Source organism: Macrosteles quadrilineatus, unplaced genomic scaffold, assembly GCF_028750875.1.
Source record: "Macrosteles quadrilineatus isolate MER2022 unplaced genomic scaffold, UCM_ALF_1.0 Scaffold_7__1_contigs__length_78375512, whole genome shotgun sequence".
NCBI lineage: Eukaryota > Metazoa > Arthropoda > Insecta > Hemiptera > Cicadellidae > Macrosteles > Macrosteles quadrilineatus.
In genome coordinates this window covers 8178531-8193561 of record NW_026542600.1, presented here as the reverse complement: position 1 = coordinate 8193561, position 15031 = coordinate 8178531, and the positions used below count along the sequence as shown (strand labels likewise).

Sequence of the window (15031 nt, the reverse complement as noted above, 5' to 3'; positions counted from 1 at the left end):
AGGAACACGACAACGGAGTTTTGGGAAAGAGTTTCTAAACACCCTTATATTTTCGTACTGTATCAGGAGTCTGCTGCTAAGGTCTGGGTTAGAATCCTGCTAATTACCAATCCTAATTTACCATATGGCAATACCGTAAACCAATGATTTATATCCCTCCAACCTAAAGGAAAAAAATGTGTTAGGAAAGATCTGTCTCTTTATAGGAGATCTCTCTCCATGAAAGATCTATATTTTTACCCATTAATAATTTAAAGCAAATATTAGTTCAGTTTTGCTCCATTACGTAAAATAATTAACCACATATGGGTACGTGTATTATTAATTTGGGTAGTTATATTGTTTGTTCAATAAATCACAACTAATCGTAAACTTAGTAACTATTTTTGATTGCTTAAGTGCCACAGCAACGACCTTTACACAATCATTAAAGAACTGCAATGGCAATGAATGACCTTTTCACAATCATTCGAGATAACTTTGATTTCATTAGTGTATTGCTGGTAAATTTCCTCATCAATGAAGGAGTTCCAACTCGTTGACAGTTGACGATAAAGTTGTCAATGGAATGACTAAGCACTGGTACTTCGTAGCGGTAGAGTAGTACGTACGCTGTGCTGCCAATTTACCGTCAACGCGCCGTGTGTTGTTAACTTAACTTTGATATGTTGCGAACGTTCAAACTTGGCGCGCCAGCTGTGAGGAGGAGGGGGAATGAATGAGATGTCTGCTAGCGCTCCCAGCGGCCTGCGCTGCAGTCGTGCGCGGCAACTTCTAGTGGCAGTGGTGGAGTGTTCATTTTATGTGGCGTATTTCGACCGTGTTCCTATCATAATTGTGTCCAAATGTGTGTGAATTTATGGCGGCGCGAGTGTTACTGCTCAGCGTTTGGTTTGCAGTAGTTCTGTTGACCGGAAGCAGCAAAGGTAAGTGACGATAATTATTTTAATAGTTCCTAGATTAATAAACACCATGTTAAGAAATGTGCTTTTCCACATTCAATCAATATGGCCGCGCGATTCTTATAGTTCTTCGAACGTTTGACGTTGTTTTTTTCCTAGTTTGCGCTTCGCCTGTGGTTTTGAAGATGGATTTTGAATTATAAATTCGAGAATAAGTATTTTGTAAGTCGGTTTTATCCATCCGGTCGTTCGTAAAGGCTGTCAGAGCCGAAACACGACACTTTAAAAGTTGAAGGTTTTGTTGACAGTTGACAATAATACGTCGCCACCTTGGCCTAGGTCTAACAATGTACATTGTTTTGTTTACGTTGTAACGTAGTGAACGAGTATAACCTATAATAGTTACGGTGGTCCACAGGGGTCGCTTCTGGGAGTAAAACTTTTGTTTTCGTACACGACTGCCGTGGAATGTGACAAGCCAAACAAAATAACAGGTCTACTTAGTCCTTGACCCTCGCTTATGAAAGTTTGAGAAAAGGAGCCTCGTTCCAACGAGCTCGTGATATTTCACTTCCCAATGAAATCGTTTATTGTTGGGAAGTAAGTGTTGTGTTTGTTTATTTGTTATATTTGACATTACAAACATAAAAACAACAATGTTAAGTTAGTCTTCTTTCCAATAAGCTAGATAGCTCATTTAGTTAGTTTAAAAGTAGTTTTTAACATAATTATAGCATTCATTAAAACTCATTAAGTTATTGGAACGAATTAACGTTTTCTTTAATAGCCTATTAAATACCGGTAGTCTTATTTATGTTAAATGAACATTAAAATAGTTATTCACCCATTTAAACAGGTAATCAAAGTTAGTTGACAAGTTTTTGTAACTTCAACTTACAGTAGTTATTGATCATAATAATGACAGTAGGGTCATGCTTATCACTTAGTCGTTAGTTAGTTGTACACATGCTTGCTTAACTTAGTCATGTTTGCTAAGCTCAAAGATAACAGCTTATTTTCAGTTGTGATGAAGTTTAACTAAAGTCTACCAACATAATATACCTTAAAACTAAATAATGAATTGTCAGTAAGTAATCTTGGTAGGATCTTTACTTACTTAATTAATTTATTTAATCCAGCCACAGAGTATGCCTATATTCAAATTCAATTAAATTGTAACTAAGAATCTCTCTGTTTTACTTCACTGTGTTCTATGTATAAACTATGTAGTCTGTATGTAGTTTACAAAAACCCTATAGGCTACTTAAATCACAAATAATAATAAACATAAATTTCTTTAGTAAAGAAGGATTACATTAGAATGTGAAAGCGTTACAAAACTAGGAGTGTAGGTTGAATTCAACTAAACTTTTCCTTATGTACCTTAAATTACAAGGCTTATTGCTTACAACGTTAGGCCTAATGACACAGTAGGATAAAATTATATATTATTTAGGCTAGTCCATAGTTTTTACAGGGTCTGCCTGGAGTTTTAGTTAGTGGTGGTAAATATCGTTCGTGAATCACCATAAAAGCTTTGGGCTTGTTTAGGACCTTGAAATAAATAACCACAATAGTTTGTCTTTAATATACCGTAGTTGTAGATTTGGTGAAACCTCAATAACAAGTCACCCTTGATAACAATATGTAATTTTCAAACTAAACCCTTTCTTGTTACTGAAAACCTCGATAAGAAGTCTACCTTGATAGCAAGTCTTTTGACAATCCCCGCTAGTTACTTGTTATTGAGGTTATGTAATTATGGTTTTTATTGATAGTATGCACTTTTATCGATTACAGCAGTTATTAACTTTTAAGCTTAACAGATTTTATGGTACCAAAACCGGAAGTAAATGTAACTTAAAGTATTTCTTAAACACCCTCTCAGTACCGGTAACGATTTTATAAAAAAGAACGGCGAATGTTTTAGTGTAACCATGTTAGGTAATTTTTTACATTTTTGAAGTTCGTATTTTGAAACTTTGAAGCATTTAAATACGTCACATTGATCACATGTTACTTTTTGCTGTCATTCAAACCCCAGCTGTTATTGAAGGGGGGGAGCGGTTTACGGTCGACTATTTACTCATGAATCTCTTGCATTTGTTGCACGTTGTAGTACCGAGCTCTCGACTTAGTACTTTTGTTATTTGAATTATTAAACGTTCAGCGAATTTCGTACGGAGTGAATTTAACGATGGTACGGTAAGAATGAACAACCGGGCCCGTCAAAGGTTTAATGACCTGTTTTCGATTTTGAGCTGTCGTTAAAAAACTTTGCTCGCACAGTAACTGATGGAATTTGCTTTTTTGTAAGAGTACTTTAAATTTAGTGTTTATGTCATCGCTTGAATAAACAATTTTTGTTTTGTCTGTTACCTACTATTATATCGGTTTACTTTCGTAATTATAGATAGTGTTTTATGGTCCGAGCTCTTAAAATAAACTATGAGTCCATATACATATCAAAGTATACATTTTTTTACAAGATTTAAGTGTGTAAAAAGTCGTGTTTGGGATTTACCAAAACACTTATATCGTGTAGCTAAAGACTATTTCGTATTAGATCAAATAACAAAAAAATAATTCATTTAGCTTATTCTAAACGTAATACTACATAAGCCAAACTAGCTTGTTTGTGTGGAATCAGTATAGATTTTCTAGTTAATAGTTATAATAACTATTGCAATTAGCATAGTTAAAATACACGAAAGATAAATAGGACGAATGGAGAGTACAGAGGAGTTTTGTGTCACAAGCCTAGGAAATATAAAAATTCACACTTAAAATGATCTAATAGGTACCTTTATTTACTTACTTGAATCTAGATGTTGTACTCAGCTTCAATAGGAATTATGCTTTTGAAAAAAACTGTAGGGTTAAATTTAAATGGAATTTGTTTGCTTCGACATATTTTATGCATGTAAATCATTGTTAAAATATCGATTTTACCGTAAATAAATAGTTAAGTCAAAATCATCAGATTATTGCAGAACTATTTTGTCACATAATATTGTTACACTTACATTCACAAAAATATCATATTCGATTAACATCATATGGATATTTAGTAATCTATTTGAAATACGATCATAATATGATGTTGAAAACCTGCTTGAACCCAATACAGTTTCTGTAATGCAACCCGGAGTAGTGACACACTGTTTACGACAAAACGAGCTTATGTTGGTATCCCTGTTTTCTTTACTTCATTGCCGATCAGCTGATGCATTGTTGTATAGCTATCTTAGTGTTACTATTGGGAATTTATTGTAAATAAGACTCAACGTGGTGTTAACGCAAACTAAATATGTTTTTGACAAGTCTATAAATAGTTGATTAGGTACTGGAAACACACCTTGAAACGTAATTTCAAACCTTACTTGGCATAAAATTACTGTATTTACGTTTAACCTATTTTCTACAATACATACTCTTTGAGCTTGGGAAATCACTAAGAAAATTCCATATAACTGAAAAATTTTAAATCCCCATTTACCTAGGCTGCTAATTCTTATGGAGGATAAGTAAACTGTTGTAGTTTGCTTGTTTATGAATTTATCCAGATCAAATTTGGCTAATATTATAATTTCATCCTTAGCTAATAACATGCCACTAAACAAACATAATATTACTTTCACTGTATCTGCAAGCCTTAGGTACTAGTTTATCCTTACGTTAAAATATGAAATGAATATCTCTACTTAATGAATTATCTAAGTCAAAATCCAATCAGGCAAATTGAAAATCGTTTAGTCTCAAGGTTTGCTGCGGTGAGGGTATTGTTTTACGGTTTTGAAAGTGCATTATTGGATAGCTGAGTAATCAGTATGTCGCCGGTTCGATCCTGGGAAAAGTCAAAAAATTAAAATAGTTCAAAACTGGACCCAGCTGTTCTTATTTCATGATCCTGACTAATAAAGTCAGCTAATCTTAGTCAGTGAGAAAGCTTCAATTTCATTAAATTCTCTTCACCAACTCATATTCTAAAACAAACACCTCTGCGGTGTAAAAATATCTCTAAATTTACCTTCGTATAACAGCAAATACAAATTGTTTATTGATAAACAACAATTTGGATAGTATTGTAAATAGTCAAAACAGAATATTGTATTTGAACAGCAAATGGTTACGCAACTAATGTAGGCTGTTCAAATAACATACGCCTTTATACTCAATGCATTACGTAATAGATGCAACTCCAAAAAATCCTTTCATCTCCAAATGGGTTCCAAAATAAAGTGGTTGGTTTTTACAAGGGTATAATTAAACCTTCTTGCTTACCTTTCTTTGATCTTATGTTAAAATAGCGTTAGTCTAAATTTGTACATTTTTATTCGTTTCGATTTGTGAATTTTTTAGAAGATATATGTAGATTTTAGAATTTTCAATCGTGACTGTTTGATAAATAAATTTTAGATGGATAAAGGTAACTTATCAACTTATTGTAATGTTAACCCCATGTTATTCATTTTTCTGCAGCCAATATTATCAATTTACGTACTTTTCTGGTATTTTCGTAGCATACGGGATGTGATTGGTTATATTATTTTAACATCGAAGCACGTAAGTGCTATTTTGTTATTTGTTTTGAAAATGTTATTCAAACCGCTGATTAAAAAATAACTGAAAAAACATGTGCATCTATAAAGCTAATAAGGCTCACGAACTTTTGAGAAAACCGTAAGTAAGTCGTACACCTATCAAGAACCGCATACTTGAATGAAAGGTGATGTGTTAATTCCCTGAAAAATATCATTAAAATATCATGAATGTCAATTAAAAGGCTGTATCCTCATTTAAAATATTATATAAATACACAATATATTTATTATATTTTATATAATATATTTATGATTACGTAATAATGTAAAGGAATATAAATTCAAATTGTATGAATATGTTAGTTAGTCATTCAGTGCATATAAGTAATTAATGCATCCTAATAATTCAATTCAAATTAAATTAAAAAAACTCTTTTGATGATTGTGTAATGTTACGCAAAGATAAATAATTAAACGTATAATCTTGTATAAACTGGTATAAAATATGTTTTTTTTTGTATATTATTACGTAAATAATAAAATAAAACAAGTCATTTAACATATTGGTCACATTATTCTAATTTTTAGCATTTTCTATGTTAGGTCTATATACTTTACATGTACAATCCCATAGCAATGAATAATGATTTAAATGAATTACTCAAAACTAATTACCCTGCACTGAACTTGTATTGTAGTTAGATAATACAATCCAACTATGATCTATATAAATTTCATTATATAACGTTGTATATTATTATGTAATGCATAATATTTTGAGTAAATTGTTAGAAACGAATTAACATATTTAAATTTTTGGGATTAATCCTTTAAGGACAAAATCATCTTGTAAATCACGTTAAAATAAATTAAATAAATCTAAAACTTAAGAACATAAAACATAAAAACAAGCGATTCATGGATTCATATCATGGAATTATTGTTGTCTTTTTAATAGAATAAGTTGAATAGGTTAGTTTTAGTTTTAGAAAGGGTGTAATTGATATAATGAAATAATGACTTTATTCCCCAAATACAAGTTTTTTACATCACAAATCAAATTCACCTTGGAACTATGTTGTCACAGTCTCCAGTATTTGTGACAACATGTAATTGTATAATAATTTTGCCTGTACCATGCACTGCATAAAAGAAGAAACATTACAACTATTTTAAATAATAAAATTTAAAATTTTTCGTTCAATATTTACACTTTTACAATAAACTTAAAAATACGCCGATTTATGCCAATTTAGAGAAGAAAATTATTTTTATTGAATTTTTTGTGATAAACATTCATTGGAAACATCGAAACGATTGCTTAACAATCGAATGAATACAGAATATTTTGATAGTTAAATTACATGGTTTAAAACACTTAAACAGATTGTTAAAGTTTGACCCTAAAAGTACTTAACTTTTTAACATCATCTGAATATAACCCATTAATTGTTTTCATAAACTGTTAATTAAAAGACGAACCTTCAATAATAATACACTAGTTTCATTTCAGAAAACCTTTCTGAATTATTTTCTGCCTCTTATTATTAATTCACACTTATCGATTCATTCTTGTTTCAACGTTTGCATAACTTAGTAGCCACTATGGTCTATTCTTTGACAGGTGACAAAGAAAGTTAAAGTAAGTTTTCTATCTAGTTATCATGTGCCGTGTAAAAGGATTTAGAAAACCCCAACTGCTTTAAAAGCTGTACTAGGCTTTACTGCATTGCATTTAAAAAATTTTTTGAAGGTTTCGAATATAGTTGTGAATAAATTTGTTCACTCTTTTCAGTGTTTCCAACTTATTTAGCTAAGATTTATTTCGTTTTACACTCAAAGATATTCATTTTCTGAGTGTTTCCCTCGCCTGATGTCATTCATCTCAGGTTTCGGTGTAGAGGTTGACGGGCTCGATCCTTGGCATTGACAAAAAATGTATTTCGACTGATTTCCCATTAGTTTTATCTTTCCAGGCTATGTGTCATTCCTCTAGTGAAGGGATTAAAGGATATATACCGCGTCTACTCCTAAAAACGGCTAATTTAGCTTTTGTGACCAGATCTATTAAAATTGTAGAATTTCTACCGTCTTAAGATACAATTTTAACATCGCCTCTTCAAGAACAAAACATGGAAAATAACCAAATTCTTGAACGACTCTTCCCACTCATGTTAAAGATTACACCTAAAATAGTATTTTCAACTTGAATTTCCTAATTGACTTAGGTTTCAACTGGCGTACTTTGCGCAATGATTAAGTTATGTTTGAAAGTAGATCCGTAGTTTTGCAATGCCTAGGTGAGGTTGCGAGTTTCTAGGCGTTATTGAGAACTACTTTCTCCCGTGCGTGGGGTCGGTCGCACCTTCATACTAGACCACCTTAGCACCACTGGGCTAGTGGTTCGGAATCCACGTATTCGTATTTTGATAAATAATTACAGGAAAAGCATTGTATGATCATTTAAGTGAAATTCCTTTCATGCGTGTGTCCGTGAGCGCGATAGCTCGAGTAATTTTGGTCAGATTTTGATGAAATTTGGTATGAATGTGTAGAGCTGGATAAACTTCAATGAGCTCGCGGACCAACAAGAGTGATTATAATGTTTGATGTTTCAAAACTTTTTTTTTCATATTTCTTAAAACTCGGAAGTGCCAAATTTTCATTACAGCCATCGTGTAGAGCTTAAAAACAGTTTTGTATATCAAAGCATTGTCGTACAGTGAAATGTTACGGAGAAAATTAAAAATAAACTGTAAATTTAAATTCCCATGCTAATCTAGTGGATAAAAATAAACTGTTGTAAATTGCTTGATTATGGATAAAATTTGATCAAATTTGACAAATTTATTTATTTCTCCGTACAAGTTACTACTGTATTGCACTTTTATAAAAAATTCATATTTTTTCTTCCTCGTAGCAGCAAACCTAAGTACTTGTTGAATCTAATGTGTTATATGAATAAGAATAAACATGTTTTGTTTATGGAAATATTTAAACAAATATTCAATCAGACAAATTGAAATTCGCTTAGTCTACAGGTTAGCTGCGTCAGGGGTATTTCATCTTACAAAAGATATTGAGTGCGGCTTATCTAGTAGTTAGAGCTCGGAACCTCCTTAAGGACTTAGCTCAAATCCCCCAATTAGGAATTACATTTGGCTTTCAGAAAATTCCGTGACCAGCAGGTTCGGTTCTCCCATCGAGAAAACTATTAAAATATACTTAGTTAAGGTGGTAACTTATATCCTTCCAAGCGAGGATAAATTTCTCTCTCTTCTGTGTATGAGAACTCTATCCATTACAAGCCATAATATGTAAATACAACAAAATAAAACGCTAGTAGAAATCATAACCTAAAAAACTACATAACAATTATATTAAACATGATACGTTTTAAATTCCTGTTTATATTGTTTTAATGTTTTGAGTTGTCTTAAGTTTAGTCTTTTCTAAGTTAAGTTAAATTTTGTAAACACTAAACTAAATAAAAAATAAATAATAAAAAGTATATAGCATAGGAAGAGAAAAATAAAGTGGAGAGAGAAATTTCCAGCTATGGGGACATAGGAGGCTGGGTTTTCTTTTTTCCTTCCTTTTTTTAATACCATATTTTTGCAAAATTGATTAGGTACTCCATTGTTATCTGTAAATGCATATTTCAATATTTTATGTGAAATAACTTGTCTAGGCAGTATTATTCGTGTGTGTATGTTATATTATAATTTCTGAGTTCATGTGTCATGGAAATCAATGGTAAATTGTCATGGATAGTCATGGAAAGTAATGACAAATTTTCTCTGGACACCCTGTATTGTTACTTAAAATGATTTGCTATAAATATAGTCACGTAAAGTATACATACTGATTGTAAATGTTTTAGTAGTATTTCCTACGATCATATGGAACAAAGTTTAGCCAAACTTGAAATATCAATGTAAAATTAATTTAAAATTTTGATTAAAAGTTTAATATTGCTTAACATTAAGCCTATCCATACTACACACTTTTAAACTATATCAAATGCAAAGGTTACTATTAAGAGAATTGTGTCAATTTAGTTAAATTAAATTTTAATCATTACACAATGAGAATACATACCTTTCTACTCTACCGCAATAAATAAGGGAAAACTAATATGTAGTCTATAAATGCAGTAGTAATATCAGTATTTATAGTTAATACCCATACCGAACTACCAATCCGTTTTCATCCAAAGTATATTTTATCGCTAGATTTTATGTGGTTCTCTATGTTTACTTCGATATCGTCGTACGATAACTTTATTTTCCTTAGCTGTGCATTTCCATTACTATCATATTTTACTGTGTTGCATTTATTGCAATGTACCGGTTAGCGATATATAAACTATTTACTCACAAGTTACATATATGATCGGGTACAAAATCATTAGTGATGCAGAACGACATTAAGAACACACAGGGTGATTGGTACTCAGTGTGACAAAATTTTTTTGGTGTAAGTACAAAGTAAATGCAGTGTGATGATGCATATAAAAGGTTCCAAGTCTAAAAAATTAGCTTCCCAAAGAATTATCTTTTTTTTTCAAAAATAACTATGTTTTTAAACTTAATACAGCTATTTCTCAATTACCTGTGTATGGATTTGAGTAGATAATGTCATTTTCGTGTTCTACATTAAATTTTGAATAAGGATAATGGAATAAGGATGAATTACGGGGATCAGTTGTAATAACTCCATTGTAAATAGATTCAAAGATAAAAATTAAGATGTTTGATAAAAATTTGGAAAACATTGGTCTATTGCATTTGTTCACACCCTGTATACAAGAAAGTGTCGGAATATGTTAAAAACTGCGCCATTTTATAAGCTTACCAACGATATGCTACACCATTGAGCTTTGTGTCTGCTTATGTACGCTTTAGTGGTTTGAAGACTACAAAGCATGGTGTCTTTAACATTTACAACATAGAAAGTCGGCATGTATTAAGCAAAAGTTGTGTTTTTGTTTCAGCTTGAACAGTAAAAACAGTAAAAAAGTTCCCTGTTTTCTGGTATTCAAACCACTAAAACAAAAATATATATATATAAACCTCAATAGTGTAGCATATGGTTGGAAAGCTTATAAAATGGCGCAGTTTTTAACATATTCCGACACTTTCTTGTATACAGAGTGTGAAAACTGCAATAGACCATTTTTTTTTATCAAACATCTTAATTTTTATCTTTGAATGTATTTACAATGGTGTTTTTACAACTGATCCTCTGTCATATTATATTATTCTTATTCAAAATTTAATGTAGAACACGAAAATGACATTATCTACTCAAATCCATATACAGGTATTTGAGAAATCGCTGAATTTTGGGAAGCTAATTTTTAGAGTTGGACCTTTTATATTCATCATCACACTTCATTTACTTTGTGCTTACACGACAAAAACTTTGTCACACTGAGTACCAATCACCCTGTATACGGCAAGTTTATGCTGTTCTTATGATTATTTGCAGCATTGTACTTTAGTGATTAATAATAAACCATAAATCATCTGAAGACGGTCAAATCCCATCTGTCGATGTCGGAAACCCTGTTTATGTATCAATGATCATTGAAACATTACCGCAACAATGCATTTAACAACTTAAAAAATCGTACGCTACCAACCAATACAGCTACCGAAATAGAAATTAAGTGGTATTAAATCAACTTATAACTTTACGTTTTCCCTTGAATTGTTGTAAAATTTAGTTGAAGTGCTGAAACTTTTTTTACGGTGCTTAGGTAAATTCGGGTAACTTAATTCAATTTGTCACATCTTTTGGTGACTTAAATGGTGACAGTAGCAGGTGTTCCTCCATTCAACTGTGTGTGGTCATATTTCCCGGAATCTTATCAGCTGTTACTTCCGAACACCCGGGAAAGTGATGTCGCGCCAAATCTGTAGTGGCACGTGTGTTTAAACGGCTCATTGTACAGCTATATCGCACTGAGCTCATCAAACAGCTGTCAAACACCTGTAAAACACCTGTTAAACACCTGTTCCAAGTCTGACACCAGTGGAACAGAACTAGCTTCTGGGAACGGTGTTCTGCGAAATACATCGACAGCTGTTTTAAGGGTTGTTGCGAAAAATATATGGTTATTTTAACTAATTGAAGCAAATTAAATTGTTAATAGAATCTGAGACTGTCTTAGATAATTTTGGTTAGGTGCGAATAAGTTGAAAAATAAGTGCTTAAAGCTGTTTTCTGTTAAATTTGGGTCAATAGTTTTGCTCAATTTTGGTGTAACGTTTAGTTATTTTACTTTACATATTATAATAATTGGTTGTAGGGTGTGAAACGGGGTTTCTTCATATTAAATGCGTTTTGTTTAAATTGGTACAATAATAATAATACGTTAATTTATATTATGTGAATAGCAAAATTGTGTGGAAATGCTTCCATCCAGCTGTTTATAGTTAAATTTTGGTCCTGTATCAATAAATTTATGTCAATAGTTTCACTCAATGTTGGTGTAACGTTAAATAGTTTTTACTCTCCCTACTTATTATAATGTAATTGGTTGTAGGAAAGTGAATCCCTATTCATAAATGGATTGGTTTAGTTTAAATTGGTATAATATAATAAACATTATAATATTAAGTACGGTAATTAATATTATTTGAGTAGAAAATTTGTTGGGAACGATTCCATCTAAACTACTGAAAATGGCTTCTTTCTTCGTTAGAAGACGACGAATTTCCTAAATTAATTTTTACGTTGAAGATCAGTTTAGCTGTCAAACTTTTTTACAATGTTACGTTAAACATAGATATTATTTTCTTCTTTCTTTTACTAACTATTCTGTCTTATTGCTCTAGTAAGCGATCTACATTTTTTTCGACTTAATGAAAATATTTAACTATCAACGTATTAATAAAAAAAAGTTATATCAACGAAATTTAATGAAGGATTCAAAAGAATGATGATTTTTAGTACAGAACCGATCAATTTTAAAATAAATGTATTTTGTAAAACTTAATCTCTATATGTGTTATTGTTTCCCCTGAATCAAAGTTAAAGTATTTTTTTTTTTATATTCTTCAAGAACCGATCCCGTACCTTAAAAGTACGCATAAACAAAATTTGAATACTTCTGCAGAAATATTAACATAATTACTTACACGTACTTTCTAAGTAATATTTGTAATTTAGATTGTTTAAAAACATAACTTTAGAGCTTTGCTCTCCATGTTCACAGAAAATACTGTTTATTTGCACCGATTTATTCACATATTCTGTCTACACAAACGCTGTTGAATCAAATTTAAATATAGTCATCTGGCAAACATTTAATTACAAAGTTAAATATACTTGCAAGTCGAAAGCTTCGCTAACACGATATTCACACACATCTTTGTGTTATAATTAAATTCACGGCCACTAATTAAAATATAATTAGTTTGTCTCTGTCGTTGTCAAGTTTCAGTCATTTGTAAGTTACTTTGTAATTTATTTATTACATTTTCATGATATCCAGGACTTTGGTTGGGTAGGGGTGAGTTTTCAAGTAAATATTAGTTGGTAATGTTTGAAATTGTGGTGATTCAAATGTTTAGCTATTAAATTAATTGTTTGCAAATCAGTTCTTTAGTGAGAAGTCGTATGGCTATGGTGGAGGGAGATCTTAATTTCAGGGAAACTTCTCCTTGCGTTGGTCCCCACTTATTAACGAAGTCCCATATAGGGGAAAACTGTTACGGTAGGTAATGGCAAGACCCGGACCCGGGACCGATTTACTTTTTTGTTTTGATGTCCACAGAGGCCAAATACACCATCCGTTTCAAATTTCATATTTATTAGCAAGATAACTCGAGTATTAATGGTCCGATTTCGATTAAATTTGGTACAAATGGTTAAACTTAAGTTCATTCGAACGAATATAATCGAACCATGGTAACGGGGTTTCATGGGATAACAAAAGGTTTTCTAATTTTAGTATCTCGAAACATAACATTTTTATTTTTCTTTATATACGATTTTGTAGAGTTAAATAATTTAGTATATTGAAGCGGCATTATATTTTGGAAAAATCCAAAAACCTGTTAAATATAAAATTCTCACGTCAATATTTACGAATGTATTTAGATAAAATTTGACTAATTTATTTATTTCATATTTAACATCAAAATCTTAATAAAAACACAGCTCTGTGTGTACTCATTCGGCCTATTGTTTTTTTTAAATAGGAAATAAATCTGTCATTTTAAGGATATATTTTAGTGAAAACTCAGATACATCAGACAAATAGAAATTCGCTTAGTACACAGGTTTGCTGCGGTGGGTGTATTTAAGATGTTAACGTACAGTATTTTGTGGGATCCGATCCACGGGGGTACGGCACTACTGTCTCACATAGCTAAACTTAATTGACGTTTGGTGAGATTTGTACCCGGGACTCCATGACAGAAGCCATGCGCTTTCACTATTTGAGCCAAAGGATTATGAAACACGTTTTGCACGTCTTAAAGCTGAATGGTATATTTTGTCGCGTAAACTTTCGATTTGTCACACCGTTTAGTAGAAATTCTGTATAGGTTATATTTAAGATTTATGAAAAAATAGAACTTTCAAAACAAATCCTTGAACAACCTTAGGCCTATATATGTGATTGTAGGCCTAAGTACATTAAAATATCCATTAAAACTCTTCATTTTTTAGAGAATTACCCTATAGTGAAGTAGCTATTTCCGTGGTTATCATGGTAAGACCTGGACCCGGGATGGATTTACTTTTTCGTCTTGAGGTCCCCAGAGGCCAAAAACGCCATTCGTTGAAAATTGTTGTTGTTGTTCGTTGAAATTTTTGTTGTTGTTGTTCTTTGTTCATCAAATTTGGAAAATATATTCATATCTTACTAAAAACTATTAACATTTTACAACAAACACTTTTTTACCCTCTTTGTTGCAGCAAACCTAAGTACTCGTTATTATTAATTCGTAATTAATTCTATTTACATAGGTAATAAACGTAATATTTTTAAGGAGACATTTTTTGTGTACATCCAATCAGGCAAATGGAAATTCGCTCTGCAGGTTTGCTGCGGCGGGGGTATTTACAATATGTATTTATCATCACTGTAGGATTCCAAGTTCAAATCGAGTTAATGTATATTACACAATCAGCTACAGTTTCGTGACACACCCTGTTTAATGTTCTACGTAGGTTTGCTGCAGCGAGTGTTTGTTATAAAGGGGAGATTTTCCCGGTTCAGTTTATGTATCAGTTTAATTGGAATTCTCTTCGTCGTCAAAGGCGCTACTGCTTGTGCACCTACCGCACGAGAAATTGCCATTCCAATATTATCTTACGATCCTTTACAGTCTGGTGCGTCTAAAAATACTTTGACATTTTGTATCGAGATTTCTTAGCTTTGATCAACAAGGTATATTTAATAACTTCCGCAGCAAATCTGTAGACTAAGAGAATTTCCATCTTCTATTTTAATTTTTACTAAAATATTTACCTACGACCGTTTTTTAAAGTAGCCATTTCACTTCAGTTCTTAGAATTGAAAAGTTTCACTTAACATCTGTTTACTTTCATAACAGCATGGTTTCA

At 31.7% G+C, this 15031-nt stretch overlaps 1 protein-coding gene across 1 annotated transcript in view; it reads left to right on the top strand.

The window, feature by feature from the left end:
• The first annotated feature begins 599 nt into the window (after window positions 1-599).
• The window catches only part of LOC128998127 (protogenin B-like), a 145511-nt gene continuing 131079 nt past the window's right edge, over window positions 600-15031 (top strand). Inside the window, exon 1 of the mRNA XM_054424126.1 lies at window positions 600-926. Within this exon, the coding sequence (XP_054280101.1) occupies window positions 860-926 (67 nt within the window). The 5' untranslated portion in view covers window positions 600-859. The remainder of the gene's footprint in view (window positions 927-15031) is intronic.